At 32.3% G+C, this 15,841-nt stretch overlaps 2 protein-coding genes across 5 annotated transcripts; both read left to right on the top strand.

Moving 5' to 3' along the window:
* The first annotated feature begins 1,454 nt into the window (after window positions 1-1,454).
* LOC114418316 (cyclic nucleotide-gated ion channel 1-like) lies at window positions 1,455-7,537 on the top strand. Of its 4 annotated transcripts, none has more exons than XM_028383602.1 (9): window positions 1,455-1,536; window positions 2,478-2,587; window positions 3,156-3,648; window positions 4,150-4,362; window positions 4,458-4,756; window positions 4,978-5,089; window positions 5,400-5,636; window positions 5,990-6,387; window positions 6,928-7,537. In XM_028383602.1, exons 2-9 carry the CDS (start codon window positions 2,559-2,561, stop codon window positions 7,214-7,216), a joined length of 2,070 nt encoding a protein of 689 aa, XP_028239403.1. In that variant the 5' UTR covers window positions 1,455-1,536; window positions 2,478-2,558; the 3' UTR covers window positions 7,217-7,537. The 4 variants fall into 4 exon arrangements, with proteins under 4 accessions (XP_028239403.1, XP_028239402.1, XP_028239404.1 ...); XM_028383601.1 differs by having other exon boundaries at window positions 1,517-1,626; XM_028383603.1 differs by lacking the exon at window positions 1,455-1,536 and adding an exon at window positions 1,673-1,866.
* A 2,413-nt stretch (window positions 7,538-9,950) lies between these two features.
* Window positions 9,951-15,066, top strand: LOC114418315 (GDP-Man:Man(3)GlcNAc(2)-PP-Dol alpha-1,2-mannosyltransferase-like). The gene is made up of 7 exons (XM_028383600.1): window positions 9,951-10,607; window positions 11,091-11,377; window positions 11,741-11,927; window positions 12,229-12,297; window positions 12,411-12,604; window positions 14,486-14,595; window positions 14,701-15,066. Exons 1-7 carry the CDS (start codon window positions 10,320-10,322, stop codon window positions 14,943-14,945), a joined length of 1,380 nt encoding a protein of 459 aa, XP_028239401.1. The 5' UTR covers window positions 9,951-10,319; the 3' UTR covers window positions 14,946-15,066.
* Window positions 15,067-15,841: the final 775 nt, after the last annotated feature.

The following is a 15,841-nucleotide window of genomic DNA, read 5'->3' as shown; positions in this document are numbered from 1 at the left end:
ATTATTGACTCTTGTGTCTTTTAATGGTGGCTAATAAATAAATTTAAAATCCTTGCACATAGTCAAATACCTAATTAACTAAACGTGGTCTCCAATATTGTTGACGGATCGATATAACCTTATTATTTAAGAATGAGGTTAAATATCTGATTTTGTCGTGTCTGTCTATATAAAAAAATTCTGTTAAGAGAAATTATTCTTTTAAATTAATTTCAATACATTTGAAAATTAGTCATTAATTTTTTTTATTGAACAATACCTGCATTTCCATTATGAGAAAAGTAAGAATGAATAAGGACCTTGTTGTAAATGTAAGAAAGTTTGAAGGACTAAATATGGTAAAATTGAAACCTAAATACGATATTTAAGAGACTACAAATTTAATTAATCTTTTTTTATATAACATCCAAACTTATTTTCGTGAGAGAAAAAAAATAAAAAAGAAAAAAACTATATTATGCTTTAAGTTAAAATTAATTTCATATCTTAAAATTTATAAATATATTAAAATTGAGAATAATTTAAAACTAAAGTTTACAGTGATGTATTTATTTATATTTAAATTTAAATTTAATATATTTTAATAAATTAATTTAAATTCATATTTGATGTGTTTTGACAAATTAAATTTTTAAATATGCTGATAAATTCGATGAATTTATATATTAAAATTTTTAAACAATAGAACAATTCAATCTAATATGATTTAAATCAATTTATATTTACTTTTAATTTAGAGTAACTAATTAAATAATATTATAAAAATCAATTACATTTCCCTCCAATTCAATTCATTCCAAATTCACGTAAAAATACCTTTTATCTTACAATGTATCAATGTTGATTTTTTATTGTATTCCTTCTCATATTTATTAATTATTTATTTTTCTTTTTATTTCTTAAGGTGTATATACTTTTCATTAATATAATGTAAACTGATGATGGAACACAAATCATGGTTTATGATATGATCGAGAGAAGGGAGGAGATACGTACACAAGTCATTTAAATACACAGGTAAATGCTTATACAGTTAGAATGTAATTAAAAATTATTTATATTATTATTCCATCACAATAATAATTTGTTGTCTTTTTTTCTTTCTTCTTCTTTTTTTAGATAAGCATGAGTTTGTTGTCTTTTACATTAATTGTTAAGTCATATACTTAACATCGATCGTTTCTGATTCCTTCAACAGCAAAAGAAACACCATTTCTGATTTTTATTTCCTAGCTGTCCCAAAATTAAATTTTTTATACTGTTTTTCATCTTTGTTTATTGTAAAAGCGTTGTGGAAATAAAATTTCTGGAAATATAAATTATACCATTTCGTAGGTTTGTATTTAGTATATACTGTATATATCTGCATGTACTTGATTCTATGAGTCTTTTTTTAGTCTTCTTTTCGTACATCTTCAGTCATATCACTGCTTCTTCCGCTTTATTTCACTCTTTCTTTTTCTTTCTCCATCACTACCAAACACGTAAGTGCGTGACCAATGACCATGAAAATTCTTTCTCAGAAGGCTTATTAATGTAACATTTTTTTTGCTTTTAGTTTTGAATTCCTCTGCTTCCTGCTTTGGTTCTGTACACTTATCAAGCAACCTTAACATAGCTAATAAGGTTGATGTTTCTTTAACCTTCTACTCTTGCCAGTTTCCACTATTACCTTTCTGAACCACAACACACCAAGCCCAACTAACCACTTTACAGCTTTTTAACTTTGTTAGAAACAAAACACAGCCATTTTTGTTTAGCCTTGCCCTTTGAAAGTTTTGTTTTTTGTTTTTATCTTCAGAAGAGACTTTCGTAGTTTGGCTCATAGTTTCTTCCTCGGACTTCCAAAGATGAGAAAACTTTGAAGTCAGATGTTTTTGGATTGAACAAGTTTTGCTATCTTTATATGTCCATGTGTTGCTGTTATTCATTTGTTTCATATTAGCCTTATGTTACATTTTCATTGATCCAATATTCCTATAATTCATTCTTTCATTGTATATTTTTTTTAATACTAGTCAATTGTTTCACTTGGTTCCTATGGTTCAAGTCAACCCTCTTCTCCTCTTCTCTCTCTCTCTCTCTTTCTCATTACGTGTGGTGTTTTCCAAATTCATTTGACTCTGATTGTGGTAGGTTGGGGTGTTGAGTACTTCACTTTATTGTTTGGAAATTCACTTAATTGACTTGATGAATTTAAATAAATAATTGAGTCGTTGATGGTTTCTTGTTAGTGTTGTAATTTTGAATCTGTAAATTATAGAAAGTTAACAACAAAAAGAAAAGGCAAATGATTTTGTTGTAGCCTAGCAGAAAGTACTGAATCTTGGGGAGGCATTCTGAGTCTAGAATTCAAATAATTGTGGCTTGATAACAAAATAAAGTCATATATTGTTGACCTTTTCCCCCCTAGTTACATGTGTACTAATTTAGAGTTTTCGAAGTACAAGTTTTTAATTTGAAGTTGGATTTTTCAGGCCCGAATCTTCTATGGTACAAGTAAAGTTTTTTTTCTATGAAGCATTAATATTCTCACTGCATGCGGAAGTAGCTTAGTTATGGCTGCAAAGGGACAGAAATTTGTGAGGTTTGTTTGCTGAAGCCTGGTTTTGTATATTTCTACTATTTTATTTATTTAATTACTTTTGGTACATCCTTCTGTTTTAACTTTAATTTAACACTCTCTTTGCCCACTTTTAGAATAATATATTCTGCCTCGGTTATTCATTTTCCTTTTGTACCAAAAAATAAATAAAAAGTTATTCATTTTCCTCAGAAAATAATACATTTTATGGATTTTCTCAAAAAAATAAATTGTGGTATTTACCTACATTAAAAGATGTTATTCGAATGTATGACAAATTGACACTGTACTGAGCAACCAATAATTCGAATATGATCATGTCACCAAGATTATTATACTATTACAAACACTATGCTATATTCCTAATTTCCTATTCCTACCTCTGACTGCAAGTAATGGAATTTGATAGTTATTATATTACTTTTGGGGGTACTCAGTACTCAACCATTTTAGTGACCTTTTAGGAGATTTGATCTTATGATTTTTTTTAATGTTGGAAACTTTTGATGCTAACATCTACCTGATTCTTATTATTTCAAGATACCTAACTAAATATTATATTTCTATCCAGGTTTAAGGATTGGAAGTCACTTTCTTCTTCAAGCTTTGAACACAATGATTCTTCTAATGGTGGATTTCTCAAAAGAAAAGTTCAACCAAGCCTAAGTTCTGTCAGTGATGGATCAATAACAAATTTGTCTTGTCGGAACCATGTTCTTGATCCACAGGGGGCAACACTTCAGAAGTGGAACAAAATTTTTGTAATCACAAGTGTGATGGCAATCTCTGTGGACCCTCTTTTCTTTTACATCCCAATGATTGATGACAAGAAACAATGCCTTGCTTTAGATGGAACACTGAAGATTACTGCCAGTGTTCTCCGCACATTCTTTGATCTTTTCTACATTCTTCACATCATCTTTCAGTTTCGAACCGGGTTTATTGCACCTTCCTCTCGTGTGTTTGGAAGGGGTGAGCTAGTTAATGATCCTTGGGCCATCGTAATGAGATACTTAAGCTCTTACTTCATCATTGACATTCTATCAATTATTCCACTTCCTCAGGTATTTCCCTCTTCCATACTAACTCTCAACTCAGAAGACAAAAAGTGCTTTTTAATATATCATCATTAACTGTCATTGAAGTGTTAATTGCCCCATAACCATATTTTGTAGAGAACAACTAGACATATCACTTTGAACCTTCAAGTGCTGTAACCTCAAAAGTCTAAATATATAAGACTTTATTTAAAATACAATGACGTTGCAAACTTTTTTTAACAGTATCTCATCCTCTAACAGATTGAATGTATGATGAGTATGTTGACTTTGATCATAACAACTTTAAAAGTCACCATAAGGATAATTTCTGATTAGTTGACAGTGACAGTGTATGACAATTGTTAAGTCCTTGGAAATGGAATGATTTTAGTCCTTTTGGTATTTTCGTATGACAGTTCCATGGTATCCAAAATGAAGGCAACATTAATAATAATTTTAATCAAGTTCAGTTTGATGTGAAAGACATAATTTGATGTTGTTTTAACACCTGTAATGTGTTCTTAGTTGGTCATTTTAGCTATGATCCCATTCCCAAAATGCTCAGTTCCTTATGTGGGAAAGGATTTGTTGAAGTATACCATAATAGCACAGTACGTGCCAAGAATTCTGCGGATCTACCCGTTATTCAAAGAAGTAACAAGCACTTCTGGCATATTGACTGAGACAGCATGGGCTGGAGCTGCTTACAATCTTTTTCTCTATATGCTAGCAAGTCATGTGAGTTGATTTTGTCACTTTCATCATAACATCTTACCTATGTTCCTAGTTATCATGCTAAGTTTTATGACCACCAAGTACATGTGACATACTAGGTTGTTGGAGCATTCTGGTATCTGTTTTCGGTAGAATCAAGGCTGCGGTGCTGGCGCAGGCGGTTGAAGAATACTACGTTCTTGCATGAATCCTACCTTAGCTGTGGAAGTGGCAATTCTACTGTTCAATCACTTCTCAAATCTTCTTGCCCGTTAACTGATCCACAACAAATTCAACACCTGGAAACTTTCAATTTTGGAATTTTTATAGAAGCTCTAAAGGCTCGCGTTGTAGAATCAAATACAGATTTTCCTCACAAGTTCTTCTACTGCTTTTGGTGGGGTTTGCGCAGTGTAAGGTTGCCAAATAATCTTCTCTACTCTTGACTCCGTATGCAACATTCACATTTTACAAACTTTGGAACTTCTATATCCTTGTGTTCTTTTGTTCCCAACGTTTCTATGGACTTATTGCTAGTTAGTTAGTGTTTATAACATCTTATCAAGGAAAGCATAATACAACCTAAAGATGGGGGGGTAAAAGCATACCAAAAGTGATTCTTTTGTCCTTTTTTTTCAGTTCTGTTGGGCAAGGTCTCGAGACAAGTACTTATGCTGGGGAGATAATCTTTGCTATCTTCATTGCTGTCTTTGGATTGATTCTATTTGCATCACTTATTGGAAACATGCAGGTAATTCTTGGGCAGGATATGTGATGAGATCATAGACCAGGCAGTGAATTAGTGATTTTGCATATGTTAGTGTTATTAATTACACATCTCTAGTCATAGATACAGTGTAATTCACGAGTTTTTCTTCTTATTTTGCAAATCAATGGTTTTTTGATGGAGTAAAGACCAAAGAGGCAAAGGAACATATTTTAAACTTTAAATGAGAAACCAAATTTTCATCAATTGAGTGTTAAAAGTGTTAGCTTCATCCTCCCACCCCTCTCATTTGTTGAATTCATGGGTTGTGTACATGTGTTGATTATTCTTGCAGAAATATCTACAATCTACCACTGTCAGAGTTGAAGAGATGAGAATCAAAAGGAGGGATGCAGAACTGTGGATGTCCCACCGTATGCTACCTGATTTCCTGAAAGAAAGAATTAGACGTTATGAACAATACAAATGGCAAGAAAATAGGGGTGTTGAGGAGGAGACATTAATTCGCAACCTCCCTAAAGATCTCAGGAGGGACATAAAGCGTCATCTTTGCATAGACCTCCTTAAAAAAGTGTGTATCACCCATAACCATCTTTCCATTCACTTGGTTTTTTTTCTTTTGGACAAAACTTAGTAACGGTTTTTACGTGTTTTTGGTGTTATTTTTCAATCAGAATTGGAGTTCCTTAAATACATTTTTATGCATATCTTCCATCAGAATTGGAGTTTCAGTTCGATAAACTATGCTACCTTTAGCAAGTTCTTAATTATGTGAATTATCTCTGAAATTCCAATTCTAATTAGAGATATACATAAGAATTACTTAAGTAACTGTATCTAAGTTTTGTTATTTTCTTTTTCCTTCTACCTATACATACTTCTATGTGTATGTGTAATGAGAATTTTACCTTCTTCTTGCTCTAGGTGCCAATGTTTGAGAACATGGATAATCAGTTGTTGGATGCACTGTGTGATAAACTGAAGCCAGTCCTTTACACGGAGAAAAGTTACATAGTTCGTGAAGGGGATCCAGTTGATGAAATGCTGTTCATAATGCGTGGAAAACTTGCTACTGCCACAACAAATGGTGGAAGAACTGGTTTCTTCAACTCCTTTGAGATCAAGGCTGGTGACTTCTGTGGAGAAGAGCTTCTAACATGGGCCTTGGACCCCAACTCCTCCTCAAATCTACCCATTTCAACTAGAACAGTAGAAACTATATCAGAAGTTGAAGCCTTTGCTCTCATGCCTGATGACTTGAAGTGTGTTGCTTCCCAATTTAGACGTCTTATAAACAGCAAACAACTTCAACACACTTTCAGGCAAGACTTGACATGTGTTTCACTCTTTTTCTCCTTGATAATGCATCACTATATTTCAAGAAATGTCATATCCTCTATTTGTTCTCCTAATAGTCTAATACTTTGAAAGCATTACACAAAAAATATATGAATAAATAATACATGTAATAATAATGTAAAAGTCTAGACTATTAATTATCCTAAATAATACATATACCAATCATAACTTGTTATGTTTGATAAATTTACTGACTTTCATAATAATTATCTTAAAAATCACTCAAAGATGATTTTTTGTTAGCAGACAATTCAACCAATTAGAAATCTTTTGTTGATATGACTTATAAAATAATTATTACATTGTTATAAAAGTTAATAAACTTATCATATACATATCAGTTTTTGATTAAATTACAGTATAAAAACTCTTTTACATTTAATACTCTTCATATTTCATAAACATAAAGAAGTAATTTTAATACTTTCTTCCTTAGTAAGTAAGAAGATGAGTAAAAGTATATTACACAAGAATTTAGGATTATTCTACACTTTTTTGTTCAGGTTCTATTCCTTGCAATGGAAGACATGGGGTGCATGTTTCATACAAGCAGCTTGGCGCAGATACAAAAAAAAGAAGGCTGAGAGGTTGTTACGTGAAGCAGAAGAAAGGATACAAGCTTTGGAAAATGAGGAAGGGTCCTCACCTAGCTTTGCTGCTACAATATATGCATCAAGGTTTGCATCAAGTGGATTGCGCCACTTGCGAAGTGGTAAACGCACCAGAGTGCCACAGCCACAGAGATCCCTGATGCCTCAGAAGCCAGATGATTTCACTGCTCAGAAAAACTAGTTTTAAAAAAAATTATTGCAACTTTAATTTTTTATAAGACTGTGCCTGAGGATTAATTCTGCATATTTTACATATCCTTAACAATTGTGCTTGCATAAGTTACTAGTAAGTGGTGTTTTCCTACAACAACAAACTAAGCATATGTAGACACAGCAGTGTGTAAAAATATTGGTTGTGTTTGGATGAACCGTTTCAAAACAAACTTTTACGAGAAGAGCTTCTCATAGTCATATATCAGACTGATTCTACTCCACTGTGACTTGTTATCAAAGATAATATGTATTAATTAACTATTAAGCAGTTTATCTGTATTTACAAATAGATTAAAGGAGACTTTTAAATTTATAAAGAAATTATAAGTATATTATGTGGATACATTCATAATGTCATATCGGATATGCTAAGTACTCTAGTTTATCATATCTGTCATAATTTTATTGATTTTTTTTACAGGCTTTTTGAGATTCGAATTGCATATTATGCATGGAGGGGAGCCAAAGGATACCGCTTTATAAGTCACTTGACTATCGAATTTATAAGTGTCACGTCTTCTGCTATGTTTTCCCCCCTCCAACTACAGGATTTGGATTTGAAACAATTCCCAATCATGAGTTAAAAATGAGAATTTCAACAATTTCTTTATATAAAATAATAGTTTAGTAAAATGAGTAGAATAACAAAACATTCATTCTTTTGATTACTATGTTCTTTTAGTAAATTAGAGTAAAAAGGGAGGGGGAACCAAAAAAAGAAGAGAAAAGAAAGGGAAGTTAAATCCATTTTCCTTAAGAACTTTTTAAATAGATTAGTAGCACTCTAGCATCCCTAAAGAGGCGTTATTTAATTCAAGGTGTTCTAATTAAAAAAAATGATAGGAAAAATATATAGTAAAACATGATACATTTCATTTTATAATTCTATTAAGCATACAAGAGCATCTCCAAACTTGTTGTTTAATGAGTTATTTATTTTTAGACATCATTGTTTATTTTTATTTTTATTTTTATTTTTACATTTGAGAAGATTTACATGTATTTATAGATTACTTATTCAAGTTTGTTGCCCCTAACTTAGTCTCCAATGAATAATATGTGAAGTAAAAAAATGTTTCCCATCAATGTGTCCAACTAACTGCTTCCTACATGATCAACAAATTGTTGTACAACTGAAGGGGTAAACATCACGAAGATTTACATCGATGGATTATTAAGGAAACTACATAAGTGAATTTTGACACCACATTTTAACCTAAAACCTTAATGCTAAATTTTATGGATCTTCTTCTTAGTTACATGGTATTCAACTTTCCCATTCCTACTCAATGTAAAATTTCACCTAATATTCCAACAATCTCCTTCTCAAGTGTGAGTCTCTTTCACATAATAGTTTTCCCCTTAAGCTCAAGCCATTTTCAATCCTCGAGTATCCAATTGTGGCCCTTAGAGCTTGACCATGGTTGTCCTGGCTCTACCTAGCCATTACCAATTAACGACTCTGATATCAATTATTAGTCAATTGATGGGGATAGACATCCAAGATATTTACACTAATGGGTTACCGAGCAAATCACATAAGTAAACTTTGACATCACATATTAACCCAAAATCTCAAGCCTCGGGTTTTTTGGTCTTCTTTTCATTTATATGGTGCTTAAACTTTTTACTCCTACTCGGTGTGAAACTTTACCTCATACTTGTATTTCAACACAAATAAAACCCATTCTAGTTTCGAAAGCCTTTGTGTATGGCGGGAAAAAAGAATTTACTGTATTTATTGTGTCTTTTGTGTGTAAAATATATTTTCTTTTTCTTTTTTCACTCGGTATGATTAAAAAAATATTTTTTGCCTTTTGTGGGGAGTCATTTGAAAGGATTGCCTTTTGTATGAGTTGCATTTTGTGAGGGCCAACTAATCAGAGATAAAGAACTCAAAATAGATTGTTTAAATTGTACCTATAGAAGGTACTCTAAGTTTTAAACTCCAAAAAATTCTTTTTTTTTGTCATAATATTAGGATTAATTGCAATTTTTGTGATTCTCATTAAAAAAATCTTATGGTTTGAGTATTATTATTAGGATAAAATATGTTTGGGGTCCCTTTAAAATTTAAAAAATATTAATTTCATTTTCATATAATTTTTTGTATTAATTTGGTCCATGTAAAAATAAAATATTTTTATTGGTTCTCAATGATAATTCCGTTAGATGATAATTTGATGTGACTAACAAACTTACAATATAATTTGATTAAAAATAAATTAAATAATTTGTGACAGTTAAAATCTCTCAAAATGAATTAAATAATTTTTAACACTAAATACCCCCCAAAATTATAATTTTTCATCACTTCCTAAACAATTTTCTCGTACTTTATAATGAAATTAGGAGAAAAATGAATTAACAATTGATTATGGTATTTTTTGACGATACTTGAAGAGATAAAGAGAAAAAATAATTAAATTTATTAATCACATTAAAAAGTGTCTAACAGAAATACCATTAAAGATAGACCAAAAACATATTATTTTTACATAGACGAAGTTAATACAAATTTTTTTATAAAAACAAAATAAAGTACCCTTCAAAATTTACAAGAACCCAAACATCCATAAAGATTTAGCGTATATTTGGATATGCATTACAAACAAACATTGATGACAAAATAAAGTTTATAAAAGCATCCATATCCTTTCTTTTGGATGTTTAGTGTGCGGTGGACTGTTATTGATTGTAAAGTGGTTTAAAACTAGTTTTAGAAGCAAACCAGATTTAAAATCAGTTTTGAACCAGAAACTGGATCCAAAAAATCATTTTTTTTGCAAGATATGGATCTGGATTTAAATGGATCCGGATTGGATTTTCCATGTCCGCCCTTAAAAATAACCTGTAATTGGAGGTTTTTAAGCGGAAAAAGTTAAAATAACAGATAAAAAAATATCTTACATTACCGAGTGATTGACGTCAACCGCAAACCATCTCCACTTCTTATCTCCGGTCTCCGACGAACTCTCCTTGGAATTTGTACTGCAGAGGTGCTGCCTTTTACACCACCAGATTTTGCAGATTTTAGTTTTTAAGGTTATGCTTTTTGGGTTCTGCGACTAATGTTGACGATGATCATCACTGCGCTCATCACTGCCATACTTGCGGGACTTTGCATTGGCCCAATCAACGGCAGGCGGCGGAGGAAGAGGGCCGTGGCGTTCTTCCATCCGTACACCAACGACGGTGGCGGCGGGGAGAGGGTGCTGTGGTGCGCCGTCAGAGGTATCCAGGAGGAGAGCCCCGACCTTGATTGCTACGTGTACACCGGAGATCATGACGCCACCCCTCAATCGCTCATGGCTCGTGCCCTCGATCGCTTTGGGGTCGCTCTCCTCTCTCCTCCAAAGGTACCTTCTTTTCTCTTATTGGAATTGTTGGTATCCCGGCAAATTGCGGATTAATGCGGTCCCAATTGTGGTTGCAGACCCAAATCACGGTCGCGGACCATTTTTTAAAACCTTGGAGCCTAGAATACTTGTCTAGATTCATTGACGGATTTAGTTTTAGTGCATGTTAGAATACTAGTCTACCTTGATTGTTATTTTAGCTGTTAATTAGTCCCTGGCCGTTGGTTCGGTACTCAATGCACTCATAATTTCAGGAATAAAATGAGCTGTGGCTTTTGTGTTTTGTTAAAGAAAGAGTGGATTAGGACTAAAGTATTGAGTTGAGGGGATTGTATATGAATGATTATTGGCTTATATAAAGTAAACAAATAATTGTTGCAATGGTAAGTAGCAATTTGGCACCTATTGTGCTAGAATCTACTTGATTTGTTTCAAAGCTTAATAACCTGTGTGTATATATATATTGTCCTTAATAATTCTCAGGTGGTTCATTTGTACAAGAGAAAGTGGATAGAAGAAACTACTTATCCGCACTTTACAATGATTGGTCAAAGTCTGGGTTCTGTGTATCTTGCATGGGAGGCTTTGTGCAAGTTTACCCCAATATATTACTTTGACACAAGTGGATATGCTTTTACATATCCACTTGCTCGGTTGTTTGGATGCAAAGTTATTTGCTATACTCATTATCCTACTATCAGCTCAGACATGCTAGCTCGCGTTCGTCAGCGCAGCTTCATGTATAATAACGATGCCTTAATTACAAAAAGGTTTCATTTCTAACTTTTGGATTTTGTATGTTTTTGTCACTTCTAGTTTAGTCATACTTCACAAGTATTCCTCACTTGTTAATGATGTTATTGGTTCTTTCTTTTCAGTATTTCATTGATTTGAATATTATAGCCTATCCAAATTGTTTTGAGGGTGAGGGTATAGAAGGGAATTGATTTTTTAAATAGTATTTTGGTATGGAATTTGGTAAAGTTGAAGTCTTTATATATGAAAATTCACCTTCTCCATACTTCCCCTTCCCCTTCACTGCATACACGCTTCTATGCTATAATATACACTAAATTCACACTTTATTTTACCTCTTTCATATTTTAAGGAGTCTAACAGTTATTTTCTTGCAGTGTTTGGCTTTCAAGGTGCAAAATAGTCTATTATACAGTATTCAGCTGCTTGTATGGATTTGTAGGATCTTGTGCACACCTAGCTATGGTCAATTCATCTTGGACTAAATCCCATATTGAAAATCTTTGGAGATTTCCTGACCGTATTAAGCGAGTTTATCCTCCTTGTGATACTTCAGGACTCCAGGTTTGCAATTGGTTCTTTGTTGTCCTACAATCGTTGTTATGTTGTCAAGTTCCTCTTTTCCATATTTGTTTTAGTTAGAGGGATAACTTTCCTGTATTGCATGTTACTTTGTGTCATTGAATCTCTTACAGTCTGTTTCTTCTATGTTTCCTCCCGGTGTAGTATGTTTATTTACCAAATGTTTAAAACTTGAATTTAGTGTCCGCAAGTAATATGAGGGTGATACTGTGTGTGTGTGTGTGATTGTTTTACCTAGTTTGGTAATCACCAATGGATTCTAACAAGTAAGCAATATGGGCAGGTACTTCCCTTGGAACGATCAGCAGAAATTCCAGTATTAATATCTGTTGCACAATTTCGACCGGAGAAGGTGGGCATACTCTTTTCAACTCTTGTGAACAAGAGGTACAACCTTTTTATTTGGCTCATTTGAGCCTGTGTTTTGTTGATTAAACCAGTTTGATATTTTTTATTCAAATGTAGGCACACACTCTCCAACTTGAGGCTTTTTCAGCTGCCATTAAGAGATTAGATCCTAGCTTGCCAAAACCTAAGTTCCAAATTGTGGGTAGCTGTAGAAATAAATCAGATGAAGACAGACTTCAAATGTTAAAAGAGAAAGCAATCGAGCTGAATGTGAATGAACACATGGAATTTCATAAGAATGTAACATACAGGTTAGCACCAGTGGATTTCCAGACTCTTCCCCCCTCCTTCTAATGATCATAAAAAACACTTTATCTGCAGAATAAAATATTTTAAAAAGTTATATTCTGTAGAATGCATACCTTTTATTTCTTAGTTAATGGTATATGGTATTTGTCAGTCCAGCTAGCAATTAGCATTGAGTGCTAACTCAACATTGATTATTTGTTCTTATTTATTATTATACTTTTGATAATCAATTGGATTATGTACCAATCAATTAAAGAAACTTCAGTGAAACTTCAAAGTGTTTCAAATTTCTAGTCATAAATGTCTTGTGTCACTCTCAAGTTCATGTACATTAGGCTACTATTGATTAGTTTAGGTATAAGCATGTACTTCGCATTGATAGTTCAGGTATGTTAAAAACCTGAACGGATATTTTTCCTCACTCAAACTCCTAAATCTCGTAAATCTCACTGCTTAGAAAGAATATTTGTCTTTAACCGGATTATCCACCTTATTTGTTCATCTACTTCTTAGATGTATAATAACCAGCATTACTGGCATTATAATGTGTATGATTGGATTACTTTTATACAACTATTGTTTATGTAATTAGTTATGCTGGATAGACATATGGATGTGATCAATATTTTAATTTCTAAAAGCAAGTTAGAATCCTTAATCTAAATTTTTGAAGTAGGAAGGTTAAGTCTGTATAGAACGAATTCAAGTTGATGGATCCCCCTCCAGTTGGTATCCTACACTATTGCACCCTAATCTGAAATACTTCCACTCATTGTCATTTTCTCATTCAAATTATTTTATTCTCCTTGATTCTCTTGACTTTTCTCATTACTTCTTGTTACAGCATTTTTATATCTGTTAGAACTGTAACTTAGAGGAGCTTATTATTTTAACTTCTATTTGAAACTACCCCTCCCTTTAAGTGTATTTCTTCTTTCTCTAATATTACATTTCCTCACCTATTAAGCATCTTAGCATTTTCGGTTCCATCGCACCAATTTGTTGGAACTTGAAGTTGGAATCCTTAGTATTTTGACAAGTAGACTGGCATACAAAAATTATGCATAAGGGTTACTCCTTAGTCTGTTATAACTTTGAAGGGTATTTGACAATTTCAAAGAACTAATTATGTCTCTTAGACTAGATTATTCTTGTGAGATAAACTTGTCAATTTTCTTTTGTTGAACTAGCATGGCTTGCAAAGTGTAAGTGTGGTAACCTTCTCTTGCAAAGTATAAACTATAGTTTATTTGGATCTTAATTAACATTATGCTTCAGATTGTAGAATTTGTGGAAAATTTCAAACTTGGAACTATAATTGGTTTATTCATATCAATTAATCTAATATCATCTGTCAAAGTCAAACGCCGCTTACATTGTTTGGGAAATTTATTAGCAATTAACTGAGGCCTTACAATTGCTATACGGTTCATTCATCTTTTTGGTACTTTTCCTGAACTTTTAATGGTTGGGCATGGCTCATTGGCTCCTCTAAAGTGCATTAAAATTTTCAATCATAAAGATCTATAGCCAAGTTGATAGGGCTGGAAGGACTCTGCTTGTAAATCCTTTATACATGGTGTCAATTAGCCTTTGACTGGACTGAGAGTATGGGTGTTACTTGCAATGGACATTATGTAGCTCGGAGACCACCTGACCTAATAAAAAAAAGAAGTCAGTTGCATGTATTGTTAATTGGGATTTGAATTAATTACGTCTGGATAAACGACTAATAAGTCTTTCACTAAAAATATTTAATCACTTTTATCACATGAATTCCTTTTTGAATTTGTCAATCAAATAGGTTATCTTGTACTTTTAGAACCTTAATTTTAAATGCTGTTCTACTAATCATATATTTGATGATTGCATTAAACCTACAGAGATTTGGTGGGACTTTTAGGGGGTGCTGTTGCTGGCATTCATTCAATGACAGATGAGCATTTTGGCATTAGTGTGGTAGAATACATGGCTGCTGGTGCCATTCCAATTGGTGGGTTTGCTTTGCAATTTCACCCTTTAGTAATTATGCCTTTTTTTTTCCCTCTACCGTGACTGCTTTTACACATTAATTATTCTAGTAATGTTTGTTTTTCAGCTCATAATTCTGCTGGCCCAAAAATGGACATTGTATTAGATGAAGAAGGACAGCAGACAGGATTTCTTGCCTGCAGTGTTGAAGAATATGCAGATGCCATGGTGAGAATTGTATCGATGCCGGAGATGGAGAGACTTAAGATGGCTGCAGCTGCAAGGAGACGGGCAGGGAGGTTTTCCGAGCAGAGGTTTTATGATGACTTCAAAGCTGCAGTGCATCCTATCCTGTGTCATATTTCTAGGTGATGGTCTATAGGATCTAATTAGCATGATTGTAACTTCAGAATATAGATGAAGAATTTTGTTACAGAAATAGCTATACGTGTTTCATAATTGATTATTTAATTATCACCAACTACTAACTAAACTGTAAACAGCAAAGTTGACCCACATCCCACAAAAACAAAGCACCAACTTATTTACCTCACAACGGGCAGGCGGACCTGATATTTCATGGGTCCATGCCGAAAAATTAATTTGGACCATTTTATATTTAAGTAGTCAAAAATATAAATATATATTATATATAAAAAAAAGTAGACTCACAATTTTATAAAAATTACATATTTTCTTACATTAAATGAATAAGATCATTTTAATAAATCTCAAAATGATGTCACATTTTTTATTCAATTTATTCTTATATTATCATTTTTCATTCAATTTATTTTTTAAAAATTACATAACATAAATATTTATATATAAGATAGACATGATAACGAGATGAGTTGGTGTGATAAATTTGACTTTATTCTCACCTTCCAAAATACCGAATTCTCATTTAAAAAGATAGACATTTTTTAAATCTATATTTTTTCTAGTAAGTTTTAGTGTTTTACAAGTTTGTGTAAAGACCTGAGAAATTTATCACATTTAGCTTATATATTTATAAATTAATTAAATTTTATATTTTATTTCTTGGAGAAAATGGTTTATTTTGATCGTTATTGTTTTAATTTGAGTTTTTGGTTGTTTCTTATTTTATTAACAAGAAATATTTAAAGTTTATTATCATAGATCAAATATATGTTGACATGTCACACAAAACTAAATCTTGTTTGGTAATAAAAATAAACTAAATCTTGGTATGAACTTATAAAGGTAATATCCAAAAAAAAATAATTAACAATCAATATAAAAAT

Source organism: Glycine soja, chromosome 7, assembly GCF_004193775.1.
Source record: "Glycine soja cultivar W05 chromosome 7, ASM419377v2, whole genome shotgun sequence".
NCBI lineage: Eukaryota > Viridiplantae > Streptophyta > Magnoliopsida > Fabales > Fabaceae > Glycine > Glycine soja.
The sequence above is the reverse complement of the archived record's forward strand: the minus strand, read 5'-3'. Positions and strand labels throughout refer to the sequence as shown.

What these genes read in the sequence shown, in the direction of transcription:
- LOC114418315 (XM_028383600.1), top strand. Translation starts at nt 10,320, where the DNA reads ATGTTGACGATGATCATCACTGCGCTCATCACTGCCATACTTGCGGGA. An exon ending in GTGATACTTCAGGACTCCAG is followed by an intron (nt 11,928 to 12,228) that starts GTTTGCAATTGG and finishes CAATATGGGCAG; the next exon opens with GTACTTCCCTTGGAACGATC. An exon ending in CACAATTTCGACCGGAGAAG is followed by an intron (nt 12,298 to 12,410) that starts GTGGGCATACTC and finishes ATTCAAATGTAG; the next exon opens with GCACACACTCTCCAACTTGA.
- LOC114418316 (XM_028383602.1), top strand. Translation starts at nt 2,559, where the DNA reads ATGGCTGCAAAGGGACAGAAATTTGTGAG. An exon ending in AAGGGACAGAAATTTGTGAG is followed by an intron (nt 2,588 to 3,155) that starts GTTTGTTTGCTG and finishes ATTTCTATCCAG; the next exon opens with GTTTAAGGATTGGAAGTCAC. An exon ending in GCATAGACCTCCTTAAAAAA is followed by an intron (nt 5,637 to 5,989) that starts GTGTGTATCACC and finishes TTCTTGCTCTAG; the next exon opens with GTGCCAATGTTTGAGAACAT.